The sequence below is a fragment of the Corythoichthys intestinalis genome, chromosome 9, assembly GCF_030265065.1.
Source record: "Corythoichthys intestinalis isolate RoL2023-P3 chromosome 9, ASM3026506v1, whole genome shotgun sequence".
NCBI lineage: Eukaryota > Metazoa > Chordata > Actinopteri > Syngnathiformes > Syngnathidae > Corythoichthys > Corythoichthys intestinalis.
The window spans coordinates 59,505,575-59,520,976 of NC_080403.1; the positions used below are offsets into that span (position 1 = coordinate 59,505,575).

The 15,402-nt window shown below is 41.9% G+C and overlaps 1 protein-coding gene and 1 long non-coding RNA gene across 3 annotated transcripts in view; one reads left to right on the top strand and one right to left on the bottom strand.

Annotated features, from left to right (window-relative positions):
* Positions 1–9,043, bottom strand: part of zgc:113184 (uncharacterized protein LOC553745 homolog) — a 14,390-nt gene extending 5,347 nt beyond the window's left edge. For both annotated transcript variants that reach the window (XR_009064368.1, XM_057845490.1), the window contains exons 1-4: positions 8,907–9,043; positions 6,642–6,771; positions 6,326–6,570; positions 6,048–6,252 (exon numbers count right to left, since the gene is read on the bottom strand). Coding sequence is in view for 1 of the 2 variants with exons in the window: in XM_057845490.1 (XP_057701473.1) it covers positions 6,082–6,252; positions 6,326–6,570; positions 6,642–6,753 (528 nt within the window). In the remaining variant the exon portion in view is untranslated. The remainder of the gene's footprint in view (positions 1–6,047; positions 6,253–6,325; positions 6,571–6,641; positions 6,772–8,906) is intronic.
* The window catches only part of LOC130921507 (uncharacterized), a 17,237-nt gene extending 2,232 nt beyond the window's left edge, over positions 1–15,005 (top strand). Inside the window, exons 2-3 of the long non-coding RNA XR_009064370.1 lie at positions 2,802–2,901; positions 14,568–15,005. This is a non-coding gene — a long non-coding RNA (uncharacterized LOC130921507). The remainder of the gene's footprint in view (positions 1–2,801; positions 2,902–14,567) is intronic.
* The last annotated feature ends 397 nt before the right edge of the window (positions 15,006–15,402 follow it).

The window sequence follows — 15,402 nt, forward strand, 5'->3', positions numbered from 1 at the left end:
CACATGTTAGCTGCACAACAACTGCAGCCGCTCGCCTATGACTCTCTCTGGCTGTTTACGACTTCGCCGTGTAGTAAGGCATTATTTTGCCATATTGGTGTTGACCTTTTGGCAGTTACGCGCTCCTCCGACATCGGCCGGTTTGTTTGGTGGTCATTTTCCGGCTGCTTCCCCGGCGAGCTCTCCTGTCCGTAGTAGCAGAGGAAGGAGCTGTAAATTGCTCTCCGCCAGGCAGTTTGCCAATCGGCAAAATCAATCGACAACCCGGTCGTCATGTGAAATGATCCAGGCTTGTTTTGTGTGATTTTTCCGCTTTGGAGACTTTGAAATATCACTCGGTTAAGGTTAGTGTGTCGGCTAGCTGTCAGGCCTCTTGGTTTGTTTACATTCTCCGAAGCCGGGGAAGGGAAATGACATAAGCCCGATTTAGGTGGCATAAAATATCGTTCGGGAGGTGCGACAGTAAAGGTGAAGTCGACAGTTTTGACCATTATGGAGTCATTTTGTCATGTCGTCCTGAATGCATTTTTATTATTCCATATTCCATTTAGCACAAGACTGTTATTTGTCATGACCATGCCATTTATTTAGCCATTGGGGAAATATACTTGGATAAAAAAAATTTATCCTGTGAAAATATTGGAGTAGACAGACTGAAACAATGACATTTTGCGGCTCTCTTCGTCACATTTTCCTCGTTCTGAATAATTCCACTTCAACGGGCTGACTGGTCCTTCTCAAGCCATTTATTTAGCTATTGGGAAAAATACTTGGATAATAAAAATATCCTGTAAAAATATTGGAGTAGAGCAGAAATGTCCAAAGTCCGGCCCGGGGGCCAAATGCAGCCCGTGGTCAAATTTTATCCGGCCCCCAGCCTCTGTCATAAAATCAATAACGTCTGGCCCACACACAGACTTAATAAATTGGTCAGCAGTACTGCTACCAGCATATAAAGTAGCTTACACACTAAATGCTGCTCCTCATTTACCCACTAAAAGGAAGCAGCACTCTAAGCAACGTTACCCCGTGTTACCCTTTACTCCCAATAACTCTAAAATGGCAATCAACAAAAAAACAGAAAGTTGACTGTGACGGCCGACGCTTCAAGGATAGGTGGAAATTGGACTATTTCTTCACAAAAATACGCAACAACTGTGTGCGTCATTTGCAAAGAGACAGTCGCTGTTTTTATAAGAGTTCAATATGAGGCGCGATTACCAAACAAGACATGCTGACATGTACGACAAGATTACAGGGAAGATACGTAGTGAGAAATTGAAGCAACTTGAAGCTAGTTTAATTTTCCAGCAGCAATATTTCACAAGAGGCCGAGAGCCGAAAGAGAACGCCACAAAGGCTGGTTGCGAGATTGTTGAAACAATTCATTAAAAAAAGAATAATAAAGCAAATGTGACACACAGAATGGCTTGCTAAAATTTGCTTAAATATATTGTTCTAAGTAAAGGACGTCAGCCAAGGTCGGCCCCCCACATTTTTACCACACCATATCTGGCCCCCTTTGGAAAAAGTTTGGACACCCCTGGAGTAGAGTGACTGAAACAATGACATTTTGCTCTCTCTTCCGTCGCTTTTTCCTCATTGTGAATAATTCCCCCTCAATGGGCTGCGCACTAAATCAGATGAATTCGTGACTCTGCTGACGTCATCCACCTGTTGGAGAGGCTAGAGCCCTATAATGGTAGGCGTGGCTAACCGGCAGATTAAAAGACTCATTTCTCTTCATCTGCGCTTTGCTAAATTGTTGTAGATAGTCGAATCGTCTCAAAATATGATTCTAATTCACATAATAATAATCCTATTGAAGACTATTTTTTCTCCTGTTGTACGCACTTTAAAGTCCTGTTTGAATAGCTGTCCACAGTAGTGTCCACAAAAGGCCTAAACTAAGAGAAGATGAACTAATGTTCGGCGCAATACGCCGGTCACAAAATTAAAATCCCTAAACTTTGATGAAACATGATGGAGATGATCACAAGCAAATAAATGATAAGCACACACATTTTCTGGAAGTGGAAGAAAGAAAGAAAGAAAGAAAGAAAGAAGCCAGCGTCATCATCAATCAGCTGTCGGCAGTGCTAATTAGCACCTTCATTTTCAGAGGCTATTTTTAGCCTCCTTAGCAACACAGCTCGGAGCAGCTGACAGATGACCAGCGAGAGATTGCAAACAGACATAGTAACCGTTTGTTGTTGTTTTTAATTGTGTTGCCATTCCATCAAACCTAAAGGGGCTCGTTACTCTTTGAGACTTACGTAACGCCAATCGGAAAGGCATTCTGTTTAGTCCAATACATTAGGCGAAAGCATACGGCACACCGACCGACCGACCCGCTGTAAGAGATGATCTGTGGTGGTGCTGCGGAAAATGATGGGTCCGCAAATGATATCAAATCTAATTACCCTGTCTCATTTTTCACCTATCTACGCAAGTAATGTATGTTTGTTTTTGGTGTATTTGTTTAGTTTAGCGACGACTGGGACTTTTTCTGAAGCATAAAGGTTGCAAAACTGTTGTTTCAAAACAAAACAAAAAAAACATAGTTGAACAACTGCACGCGAGACGACTAGGAATGTTCACACAATGGGAAGACACACAACACCATTCAGAGTTGTTTTCTGCCATTCAAATTGTTTTGAATCTACGTACATTATATATTGCAACTTACAAGCAAACTAGTTCAAAGCAATGTTGATACAGTAAATGGTTGGTCCTAGCCCAGACTCCCCATGACTTTGACTTTTATTGTTGTTCTGTTTTGTGTGGCACGACCTTGGCAGGCTGGGTGCGGCAGACCTGGGAGTGCACCCGCAGCTCATCAGCAATCACCACTGCGGCCTGGCCAGCAAGCAGGTGCCGGATGATTCAAGCGGTACTTCGGTCAGCTAAGCCTTCTTAACCTTTTGGAGATTTCTTTTTTTAAATTGAATTTCACACATGAATTGACGCGTTGCCCGTTTTCCATTTTTGCCCTCCAAACCACCAGGCATAGACTGAGCCGCCATCACCCCCGCAGCCGCTCAAAATCTTACCTTTGTTAAGTCAAATCCCTTCACGCCACATCTGTTTGCCTACCGTGCGGCACTTATTCCTTCACTTTTCAATCTTTCCCAACTAGCAGTGTGGAGTATCAATTCTGATACAATAGAAAATGACCACGTGACTGCAAAGCACAACCTTTTTAGACTACGCCTTCTGCTCTGTCGACAGATAGGACATCTAAGCAGCGGGTGACAGTATATCGCTCTGCAAACATTTTCCTCTTCCCTCTCCATTGCGTGTCTCGGGCCCAGTCAAATGCTGTGTACTTTCATTTCATTTTACGCTAGCTCACATGTCATCACCCTTGTCTGAATGCTAAGGATGTTCAAATTCCTGCGCACAAAAACTGGCATTTCAACAAAAATACAGCCACACCTGCAGCAGCATCATTTGATGTTGCATGTCCTCATGTTTCAACATCAAAAAAATAATAAACAACTCCCTCTATTTACGCAACTCACAAACAATTTCATCTTTTTCTGCAGAACTAAGTGGGACTTTATTACGTCGATTTTGTACTGGCAGTTTCAAGTGAGCCACTTGCCATGTTTTGCAGCAATCATGTTTTGAAGCAGTGTTGTTTTCGTCAACGATGACTATAACGAAAATATTTCGTCAATTTTTTTCATGACGATGACGAGACGATAATGGACTGAAATCGTGTTTTAGGAGACTCAATACGTAATTAGCCTAATTCCAGTTTTCGTCTGACGAGACGAGACGAGAACGAGACGCGCAATAGTTTCTGTCACGTGTCACATGTTATGTGTAGTTAGCCTGCATCGTAGCAGCGTCTGCTTGTGTCACTCATGTGACGTGCTGACCCCCCCACCCACACACACACACACACACACACACGGGTGAAAGTGGTTAGAATTTCTTGCCCGAACTCTCTGACGTGAAGGTCGCCACGGAACCAGAATTTTTTTATTTATTTATTATTTTTTTCCTTTTTTTCAAAATGACTGAAATGCAAAGAAAACTGTTTTGGTCAGTTATTTCTATAACACATACAAAAAATGGTTTTCATTCCAAATTGTTTTTTCAATGATTGCAAAATAAAACCCCAACCTCCATCTCCTCATTTTTACTTTCCCTCATTTTCTCACATACTAAATGCCAAATTTGAACTAGTGAAGAACATACGATGTATATTAAAATTGAAGTTAATGTAAACATTTACTTTTTGTTGTGTTTTTTAATACCGGTAATAAAGCTATAAGTAACATAAATTCAGAAAAATAAGTACAAATGACTTGTATTATGGAGAGTAATATGGAATATATTTTGACAATCGCGCAAACATTGACTTTTTTTAAATCATAAGGAAATGAATAAGTAGCCTAACATAAATGAACAAATATAAGTCCAAAGTGCACATTGACATCTGAACCTCCCCATCAGAGCAAATGAAATGAAATATGATAAATAAGCCTCCTTAACTCTTGCCTTGCCCTTTTTTGTTGCATCAATTCAACTTTTGCTGTTTCAGAAAACATTCACAATTGAACCAATCAGAGGCTGAGCTAACTATATCTGGTGATCACATTTCAGTATGTCAGCCAATTGAACTGACAAATGAGTCCAGGCATTTTGCTTTGCTGCATGCATTCACCCATTGACGTGACTCATCATCGTCGTAACTGCAGCAGCTGGGGAAACCTCCATGCCATCCGTGGAATAAAGGAAATAATAAATATTGGTGGAAACGGATTATGCTACACAAGCCCTTTATTATGCTTGTTGTTAACACTTGTGCAGGGCCGGCCCAGGCCATTTTGGGGCCCTAAGCAAAATAATGCAAAGGGGCCCATATTTTTGGCCCACCATTTCGTCACAGTATACTGTGAAACCCATACATGCAATCCAACCCATGTGTCCATATTTTGTATATTAACCAGATTTTGTTGCATGACATACTTCAAACTTCTCACCCCAAATGATTGTCAGTACTTACAGTAGATAGCGCCAAACCTTTTTCTAAAAGAGGAACGAAAGAAGTTAAGGAAGAACTTTTATTTTTTTTAAGCTTGTAATCAAGTATCAAAAGTCAAATAAAGCAAACTGTAGTAAATAAAATAGAATATAAATTAAACAATTGCCAGATTGGGGGCCCCCTAGTGGTCAGGGGCCCTAAGCAGCTGCATAATCTGCGTAGAGGCTGGGCTGGGCCGGCCCTGCACTTGCGTATGTCAATCGGATGTTGGTAGATTGTTTTCTTGGAGATAAAATGCATGTGTGGCAGCTTTGTATTTATTTATTTATTTATTTATTTTTACATAGCGTTTTGACAGTTGCCGTCATATTTTCGGAATCAAAGCACCGTATACCGAAGCAGCGTTCCCACACTAAATCTTATACCGGAACTGCGTTCCTGACCGTTCTGGCCCACTTTCACCCCTGCCCCCACACCAGTCCAGTCCCAAGGCTTGCGCACACGGTGAGATTTGGTTTCTTATCTTGGCCAGAGAGAATACGCAATGTTGCTTAAAGGTCTGTGCTGAGTGATCATCACACACTAAATGTAACTCGTAGCTTTAGCGTAGCATTCACGTTCCCATTAGGCTAATGCAAACGGCGAGCGTCCTCTTAAACTCTCAGACAACTTTTTTTTTTTTGTTAAATAAAGTTTGTGGCGTCCGATCACTAAGTTGTCGTTGTCCTTGTAGACCGTACAATATGTGCTCATCTGTTATCATTCATTCAAAATAGTTTGACATCTTGATTTATTTATTTAGTTTTGGAGTTTTGTTTTGTTTTTGTTTTTTTTACCGACTACAACATTTTTAGTAAACGTCGACTAAAACTAGATGAAATTAGTGTTGAGTTTTCGTCAACAAAAACTAGACAAGACAAACCAATTTTGAGATGACTAATAAGTATTATCATCCAAAAGACCAAAACTAAGACGAAAATTAAAACGGATGCCAAAAACAACACTGTTTAGAAGTTCCAAAAAAAAAAAAATGAAGAGGAAATCCCACCTCATCGCGAATGCGGTTCCCTCGGTGGCGGTCGCTAGGCCACGTGTTTGTGGAGATGTTGCAAGAACTCCCCCCTGGTGGTCGCGTGTCCCGGAAAAACGGCGTGGCAAAAGTCGCACTCGTGAGACTGCAGCGTCAAGTCGGACGTCGGCAATCCTCCCGGAAGACTCGGGAGGTCGAAGCCAAATAACTGGCCGTCTGACATCTGAGGCCACGCATTTCAACATGTAAATATGTTAAATCGCGTGAAAGGACATCCCCCGAAATTGTCGATTTACCCCTCCGGAGTCCTGGAGGCTCCCGCTGCCACCGGGCGCGTCGGAGGAAATGGTATTTGTTAAAGCGTCCCGCCCTAACGACACCTTCTGTTGCGCTTCGCCATCGAGCGCGGCCGTATCTTCGGCGAGGAGAGCAGATGTCTTCTCATTTGCGGGGAGTGCCCACAGGTCAGTTCGCGTGGCGGGGTTGTACGCGCTTATCGGGTTTCCTTGGAAATTGGCTTGGATACGCTCGGCGGGAAGACCTGTAGACAAAGCCTTTTACTGAGTCGCGAAGGATCGCGACAACAATTTGAGGGTGAGCCATTTCTCCAACCTTTGTCATGCTGTAATGTTTTCAGGAGTCGATTCAACAGAGCCGCCTGCCTCAGACAAAGCGATCTCAGGCGTACAAACTCTTGATAAAGTTCTCTGTACGCGGCCTCCATCTCAGCTCCGGTTTGTGGCTATGCAAAGATTTACACAGGAAATTAGTGGTCTGATAACCACGAGTTGGTTATGTCACAGTAAGCCCAATTTGTTGGCACGTAAACGAGCCGGGGCAGGGAAATGACAAAAGCTGGACGAACTCCGGTGGCATAGAATATCATTCGGGAGGTGCAAGAAGTTGACAGTTTGTCCATTAAGGAGTCATTTTGCCATGTCATACTGAATACATGCATTTTTAATATTTCGCACAAGACAGTTATTTGTAATGACCGTAGCATTTATTTAGAAATGGGGGGGAAAATACTTCGATCAAAAGACTATCCTGTCAAACTATTGGAGTAGAGAGATTGAAACAATGATGACATTTTGCTGCCTCGTGTCGCATTTTCCTCATTCTGAATCTTCCTTCTCAATGGGCTGAATTCTAAATCAGCTGAAATCCTGACCATCTTCATGGTAGGCCTGGCTGATTAAAGGACTCATTTCTCATCGTCTGCGCTTTGCCAAATTATTGTATATAGTCGAATCGTCTCAAAATATGATTCGAATGGACATAATAATGCTATTTAAGATTTTTTTATGCTGTCACAGGCAGTTTAAAACCCAAGCTACCCACGTGTTTCAAGGTTAATTTCCTTACGCTATTATCTCACAGTATTCTTTTGTGCGTACGTCATTGCTTAATTAGGTTAGTGGTCAAAAGGTACTATAAAATGAATATAAAATCCTACTCCCTTGCAGCAACAGCAACGACGTAGTCAGAATGGTACATCAATTCAATGGACTTTTGACCTGTGATAACCCTCGGGGTTGCGCTTGCTCAGTAGCGCTTTAGATATCAATTCGAAGGGGAGCGCAAATTGACACAACGCCCATTCACGGGTCCCATTCTAGCCACACGCCTCTGGGCATCCTGGGAAGCGACGACACCTTACGGAAATGTTCTGTCATTTTGAAGGTTGGGGAGGCAGATCGGAAGGGCTGCCAGGGCAGGGCGAGCGACGCCAGTTTTAAATTGGGCAAAAGAGTTTGTGACCACCGTTGCCGGGGCGACGCTGAATATCTCCTGTTGGCGTCAGCCTTGAGTGGACAGACTCTGCAAACGATGCCCGCTTAGAACTATCTGTCCATTTGTTATCCTATGGCGTGGATCGTCATCGATGTCCTGTTTTTTATACCTTTACTCATTCATTTCCTGCATAAAAGGCTCACTCAAACATTCCTTCTCATGCACTCCTATTTTAGCTGTATTTTATTGTGGATTACACTATGGTTTTAATAGCTTGATTTCATTTTGTACTAAAACAAAATATGATTAACAATTAACATTTAAGACAAAAAATAGCATTTTTTTTTTTCATTCCATTAGGAACTTCAGGTGTGCACAGATTCAGTGCCAATTCATAACATTGGAATAGAATAGAATAGAATAGAATAGAATAACAAAGTGCCACCCACAAGGGGTGGGTGAACAAGTTAACTCAAGCATGACATTACAGATATTTTCTTGACTTTTGTTAGGATTTTGCCCGAGAGTTTGTTGTCCATGTGATTACTCATTGATTTGACCTGTTGTGGCCTGCTTCTTTGTGTCTTGACCAATCCTCTGCCTCTTGTATAAACCACAATGTCTTGTCTGTATTTATGTTCCCCATGTGCTGTCTGTTCTTGTTCGGTCATTGTCTATCCTATGTCGATATCCTGCCCAAGCCCTCTTTGATTAAGTAAGTTTTGCTCCACAGTTTTAGTTAGTACTCCTGATTTCTGTTTGACCCTTGCCTTTTTGATTCCAGTCTTTTTGTTTGTACTTGGTATATTTCTTTCTTCCGATTATTAAAAGGTTTTTGAGTTGATCGCCACCTTGCCTCGCCTCACCTCGCCTCCCCTCCCCGTTTCCCTGTATTTGGGTCCTCCGTGCCCATGCCACGTCGTGACATATAAAAAAGTCAAATACACAACAGTGAAATACTTAACCTTGTAGCATATTTAACTGAAAAGGATTTGCAAATGGCCATATCCTTACAATATTGGCCACATTGGCTGCACCTTTGCAGCAATGCCTACACTTGTTTGAGCATGTAGTGGAATGTGGCTATTTCAAATAGGGTTTACGTTGACATTGACTAGTTTGCATCATTTAATATGTACTGACCCGTCCCGTCCCGTCCCGTCGCGGCTCCTAGTCGTGACTTTTAAACAGCCATTTCTATCTCATCCTGTCCGAGATGCGCCCAACCCATTTCTTTCATCGTTCTTGTGCATTGTGGTTCTTCAACTGGCGCTCATGTAAACCAGAAGATATGAAGAAAAGAGGAAGTTCATGAGAGAGCGAGAATAAGGAAGTGGAAGCATTTTGTTGAAAGGGTACCTCGTCTGGTAAAGTATGGAAAAGATTTCTCTTGTTATGTGACATCTCTATGTCATGATCTTGTCCGATGCATGAACTGTTTTTAACATACAGAAAACTCTCAAATCGTCAATATTTGGAGTTGATTCAACACCAATGTGAGACCCTGAAAATAGACGTCATTCCTTGAAGGCAGGCAGGCCGAGCCCCATTTATTCAAAAGACCTCTTGAAACTTCTTCATAGAATCGTTCCAAATCTACTTTGGAAGTGTAAAAAAAAAAAAAGAAAAACTCAACCCTAACCCTCTAACCGACTGCCAAATTGTACTACAAAATCTTGTATCCCCATGAAACCTTGATGGAAACAAAAAGGGTGTGTGTAAAAATAAAGAAATGACAGCATAAAATAATATAGCAATGGCATATGGGAAGTTCTTCTTATTCTAATTTTCATTGTATTCATTGCAGATTCCTCATTTTTACATTTGGAAGAAAGATTCATTTATAGGGAGGGGCCTCTAGTTGATTTATGAAATGAGGAACCAAATCTGTGTTCTGCTTTTCTCGGTTTTTCCCGTGATGCTCTAAAATAATAAGTTGATGCGCAGATGGGAGGGCGTTGACTGCACTTCTGCCATTTTGCCCTTATCAACCAGAAGCAAAACTGCTAAAAATAAAGCTTCCTTACTGAAAGATATGAATAGGATTGCCTAATATTTTATCATATCATGCACGACTTAAAGTGGAAGTTCAGGATTTTTGACATTGGGGTTAATCTTCGACTTGGGGGGTAATTAGTCTGTGGAGTTGATTTTTAAAAATTCCGTATAGTTTCTTAGTTTTGACTTATTTTCAGGGCTCCAGAATGGCTAAGCTAACCCAAGTCAACAGTCCCCTCCTAGCATGCCAATAAAAAGCCATGTTAAAAGATCTAACATAGTCAAATAAATTCAAAATGCAGCTCCATGTTCAAAAAACAGCAGCCAAAACAATGTCGCACCAAACATATTAACCAAAAAAATGTAATATCCCTCCGCCCTGCTTGCCCACACAGCCTGTTCTCTGCAAATCAGCTAAATTACTAAATGTTGCTGCTCATACGGCAGTTATTGACATGCAATGGTAAGTTTGAATAACTTTATCCTGAAAACTCAGCATACACTATTGATTGCATGCGTCATTGGTGATTCTCATGTGTGTATATGTTGTTTTATTGGCATGCTCGAAGGGGACTATTGACTTGCGTTAACTTAGCCACTCTGCCCAGAGCTCTGAAAATAATAAAAAACTAACAAACTGCACGTGTTTAAAAAAAAAAACAAAATTTTTTAATCAACTCCACTGACCAATTAAAACCCCCCTAACTCGACGATTAAGCCTGATGTCAACAATTCCGAACTTCCCCATGAAGATTTTTATGACATTCATATAGGACGGAGGTCTCCATACAGGCAGGGCAGGGGCCATGATTTAATTATTATTATTATTTTTTTTTTTACATGCTAATTTTAAAAAAGCTATGAGTCATGAAAAATAAAAATACAGTGGTACCTCAACATACGGCCGCTTGGACACACGATCTTTTCACGATCCGACGTAAAATTTGACTCCCCATTTGTTTCTACATCCGATGACACGCTCGAAATACGATGATGTGACAGCGCCGCAGGCGGACGCACGGCAGATTTTCTTGTCAGAAATCAACACAGGTTGATACATGTGGTGAAACAAGGAAAAGGATGACGCTTACCATTGAAATGATGATGCAAATTATAGAAAAATATGAGCGTGTGGTGCGCCGTGAACTGGCTCAACAATACATCTCCACGGTCCTCCTCCGATCACCGTTCGCCAGTCTTTAAGGTGACAATTATTATTGGGGTAAAATTGCCAAAGAAATCGCCAGCTTCATCAGGTTTCTAATCATTTATTCCGTCAACGTGTGCGACACAACACGCCTACTGTCCGCCGCAGTTGACGGTGTTCTCAAGAAAACATTGAAAGTAAACTCTCGCTCCCTCTCTCTGTCACGTCAGCCGCACGGTGCGTTCAGGTACAGCAAAAAAAAACATCCGTCCCATTACAACCTGATTTGTTACATTATTACAGTAATTATTATTATTATTATTAGGATTTTTATTTATAATTCATTTGTTTTGCTATGTGTAATTGCCGTTTGTAATAGTACCAGCAGTATTTATTAAGGATTTGGTGTGGGTTTTTGGGCTGTGGAACCAATGAATGGAATTATAATGGATTCTTATGGGAAAATCCTGCTCGACATACGACCATTTCCACTTAAAAACAAGGTCCTGGAACCAGTTAACTTCATATGTAGAGGTACCACAGTAATTTAGAAAACTTAATCATTCTAAAATTAAATGAAGACAATGTAATAAATTGGGGGGGAAAAAAGAATTTATACGTGTATTTTGCTCTGGGAATTTTGTCTCTTTTTGTGTGTGGTTGCCATTAACAGCAAAAGACGTCCGATCCCATTTGAACTGGATTTCAGTCGCAGTGGAAATGGATCGGCGGTCCATATCAATTTCCCTTTTATACTAGTAATGAAACTGTGACCTGAGCTGGGAGTGAAGGAGTTGTATTATGATGATTTCTATTTCCCTCATTTTTAACCAATGTTTGTTTTTGTCAGACAGCAAGGTCGCTCTCACGTCCAGTCCGCGAACGCCAGTCGGTGTCTTGTCCTTTACTAAGACGAAAGAGCGGATGCGCCGCTTGAAGCCGATATCGGTTTAAATATAAACCTTGTTTAATGCGGCAAAGTCCGGTGGGTGGCGGACGACAAGCGCTTGAGTGCGCCCCCCTGCCCCCCGCCCCATTTCTGAGCTTGCAGCCAATAACTTGTGATCCCTCTGCTCTTGCCAGTCCACTGGACTTATGTAACTCTCTGTTAAAGAAACATGGGAAGCTTCACTTTCAGCAAAATGGCTTGTTTGGATTCGTGTCGTAACGCGTTACTATAGTCTGACTACTTTCTTTCAGTAACGAGTCATCTAACACCTTCATTTTTCCTAAGCAGTAATCTGATTAAAGTTAGTTTCCTTAGTGTCTGTGTGCTACTATTTGGTTATTGCTTCATACTGTATGTAGAATAAAGAATATTATAGTCATGTACAAAGAGAATCTTAAATAGAAAGTGCTACAATGGTTACGGCTACATGTTCGTTTCCCTGGTAACCTCTCACACTGACTTCCTGCTTTGGTCTCGAGAAAGGCGTGTGCCAGCGCGGTCCAGCCACTTTTTGAGAAGTGTGAGGGAATGTCAATCTGTGTACATCCATGAGTAAATGTTTTCCTTCATTCTGGAGGGTTCCAGCGATAGGTTGGACCCCCTACATGCGCGGTTGTTTTGCAGCTTTGCCGTTGCAACGGGGGCCAGTCATCGCTCCAAGTTGGCGAGCATTGTTTACATCATACTCGTGTTGCACATTTATTCCGTCGTGTAACGTGTTCGTTTAGCATCTTTGGGATGTGTTGCAAGTCCGATTGAGTGTAAAGCGCTTAGTTGTCGCCACGTTTTGTGTCCAAATTGATCACATGTGTGAACGGCGTACCTCCGGCTTGTGCGCGCGAATCCGTGGCCGCCCCCGCCTTTCTGTTTATTACACTGTGCAATTCACTTGTGTGTTGTTGATTATTGTGCAGTCAATTTGCATTGTTTTGTTTTGGCACTGATATGCCGTCAACCCTAACCAAAATTTAGAATTTTTTACATGAGCATATTCTTCCAGTTAGCAGGGTTTAATTAGTCGGTGGAGTTGATTTCAACAAATTCCATGCATTTTGTCAGTTATTTGTTAGTTTCAGGGCTCCGGAGTGGCTAAGCTAACGCGAGACAATGCTGGTTGAAATTAACTCCATTGACTAATTAGACCCCCGCTAACTCGAAAATGAAGCCTTATGCTACAAATTCTGCCCCCCCCCCCCCACTTTAAATTCAATTATGGCAAAGTCAGTTACATGCGATGACATTTTTCCGTTGTCATTCTTATGTTGAGGCAGGTAGAAAAAAATGGTAAAAAGTAACTGATGAATGACTTTTAAGGTAACTTAGTTGCTTTGATAATAAAGTCATCAGTAAAGTAACTGGATGACTTTTTTCAGGTGTACTCAGTAGTTCAATTCTTTTTTCAAGTAGTCTGTGACAACACTGGTTGGGAGGAACAACTAATGCAGAATAAAATACTTAAAAAAAACAAGTTGGGGGAAAAAGGGATTTGCAACCAATTGATCAGGGATGCTGTGTGAAATGATACAATATTTCCTTAACTCACCATTGACATCCAATCCATTTGAGCAGGAGGTCAGCTTTGGCCATCCCTTGAGCCATTTTCAAATGGAATGCTTAAGAAGTTGCAGAAGCTGAGAATGAGCGTGTGCCCTGGTTGAAGTGTGTCATCTCTTTAGATTGAAATTGCTTTTGTAAGTCAAATCGTTCCGCAAATGAAAGGATTTGAAATGGGTGACGATGCGATGGGCACCCTGTTAAGTACCTCGTTCTTATTGCGCCCGTGACAAAAATGTACAGAAACGGATTGGGGCAGTGAAGAAGAAAAAAAAAAAAACGCTTGCCAGGATTTTTCACTAGGTGATCTGTATGATTATTATTATGTACTGTACTCTATTTCTTCAATATCTAAATTTGTCTATTAAAAGCAATAATGAGAATACTTCTTTTTCATGTTATTTATTAATGCACCATAACAATACATTGTTTTTTTTTCACAAAATATTTTAACTGGAACAAGCAACTCCACATTAAAGAAGACCAATTTTTCAGGCTGTAAACAACAGATTGTACTTGTTAAGCTTCTGGGGTAACAGGGGACCTAAGCGCAGAGACGGAGGCAAATTGCCAGCAGTAAGAAGAGTTCATTAACGACGAGAGGGTGTGGCATAGTGTCCGAAGAATCCCGTGGGCAGGTGAACGGGCAGGCGGGCGTTCTGGCAGGCAAGCGGTACAGGATCTAGGTTAAAAACAAATTTGAGCTCCGTATCCCGATGACAAGATTCTTTGTTAGCTGAAAGTCGCGTAGGTGAGTTGTTGATCTAGCGATGACTTGAGGCCAATGACCGCTTTAAGCAAGCGGCTGACGATGATGAGCGGCACGGCACGGCACCTGGTCCCATGTTCACCCACCCATCAAGGCAGTGACACATAAACACAAGGAGGAGGAGCGGGGCTCAGAGGGTAGGAGCCCGAACAGTATTCCAACATTGAAACATTTCCAGCAATCCCGCCATATGTTGTTCTGCAAGAAATTTAGAATGACTTAACTTGGAGTCACGGCAGATCACTTGAATACACTGGCCACGCTCGATGGGATAACTTGTTTAACAGTTCAGCAATGACTTCTATGACTTTGAATAAAGCACTTACCATAAAAATTTGCCGTCCGCAGAGATGACCAGTCCTGAATCCTGTATGTTCTCCTGTTTAGTGTGACATCGCGGATGTCCGTCTTCAGGGTGCGTGGGCGTCACACGTCGACCATCCGGTCTGCACGGTCCGCCCCGGAACAGTGCGTAACCTATCGTTTGGACTGTCAGATTGATGATCCCGGCCGCATCGGACGCTCAGCGGTGACGTAAATCTGGCAAACTGACGACGGATCTGGCGCAACGTCACCTGCTATGGGGGTAATGGCAATATTCTGGCTGGTGTTTCCCCCATTGTGTTCATTATCCCTTTGAAATGAAATAAATGGAATTCACTTCCACAACCACTAATATTGGGAGCACTAAGCAGGCGTCTGCTATTTCCCGATTCAGTTATATTTCGCTCGTTGCGCCGGCTCCCTTTGATTTCCTAATTTCCCGGCCTCTGCCCCCCAACAATAACCTCCAGCTCCCGTTGTGTTGGGCGTGGACTCATTGAACACTGGGATATTTGCCAACCACAAGTTGACCGGTGACACTGCAAAATCAGAGGCAAAATTTGAAATATCCACATTGGATCCACGGAACGGAGGTGTCAAAGAAAAATCTGGTCATACGAGGCAAATTATCACGCCGACCCGCCCGGTAAAAAGGTTATTTAAACAACAGCCTCAGGAAAATGGCTTTAGCGCACCTATCTGAATCTTAAGTCGAGTGTTGAAATAGAAATGGAAGGAAAAAAAACCCTCTACTGTGCAACAGATGTTTTCTATTTTTCGTCACAATGTAACTACTAGACTGGAGCAGATTCATTCTATACTCACTTGTGTTTGTTACATATTCCAAATGACTGCATTTGTTTGAAGCCATGCTCATCAAGTTTTATTTTAAAAGTCC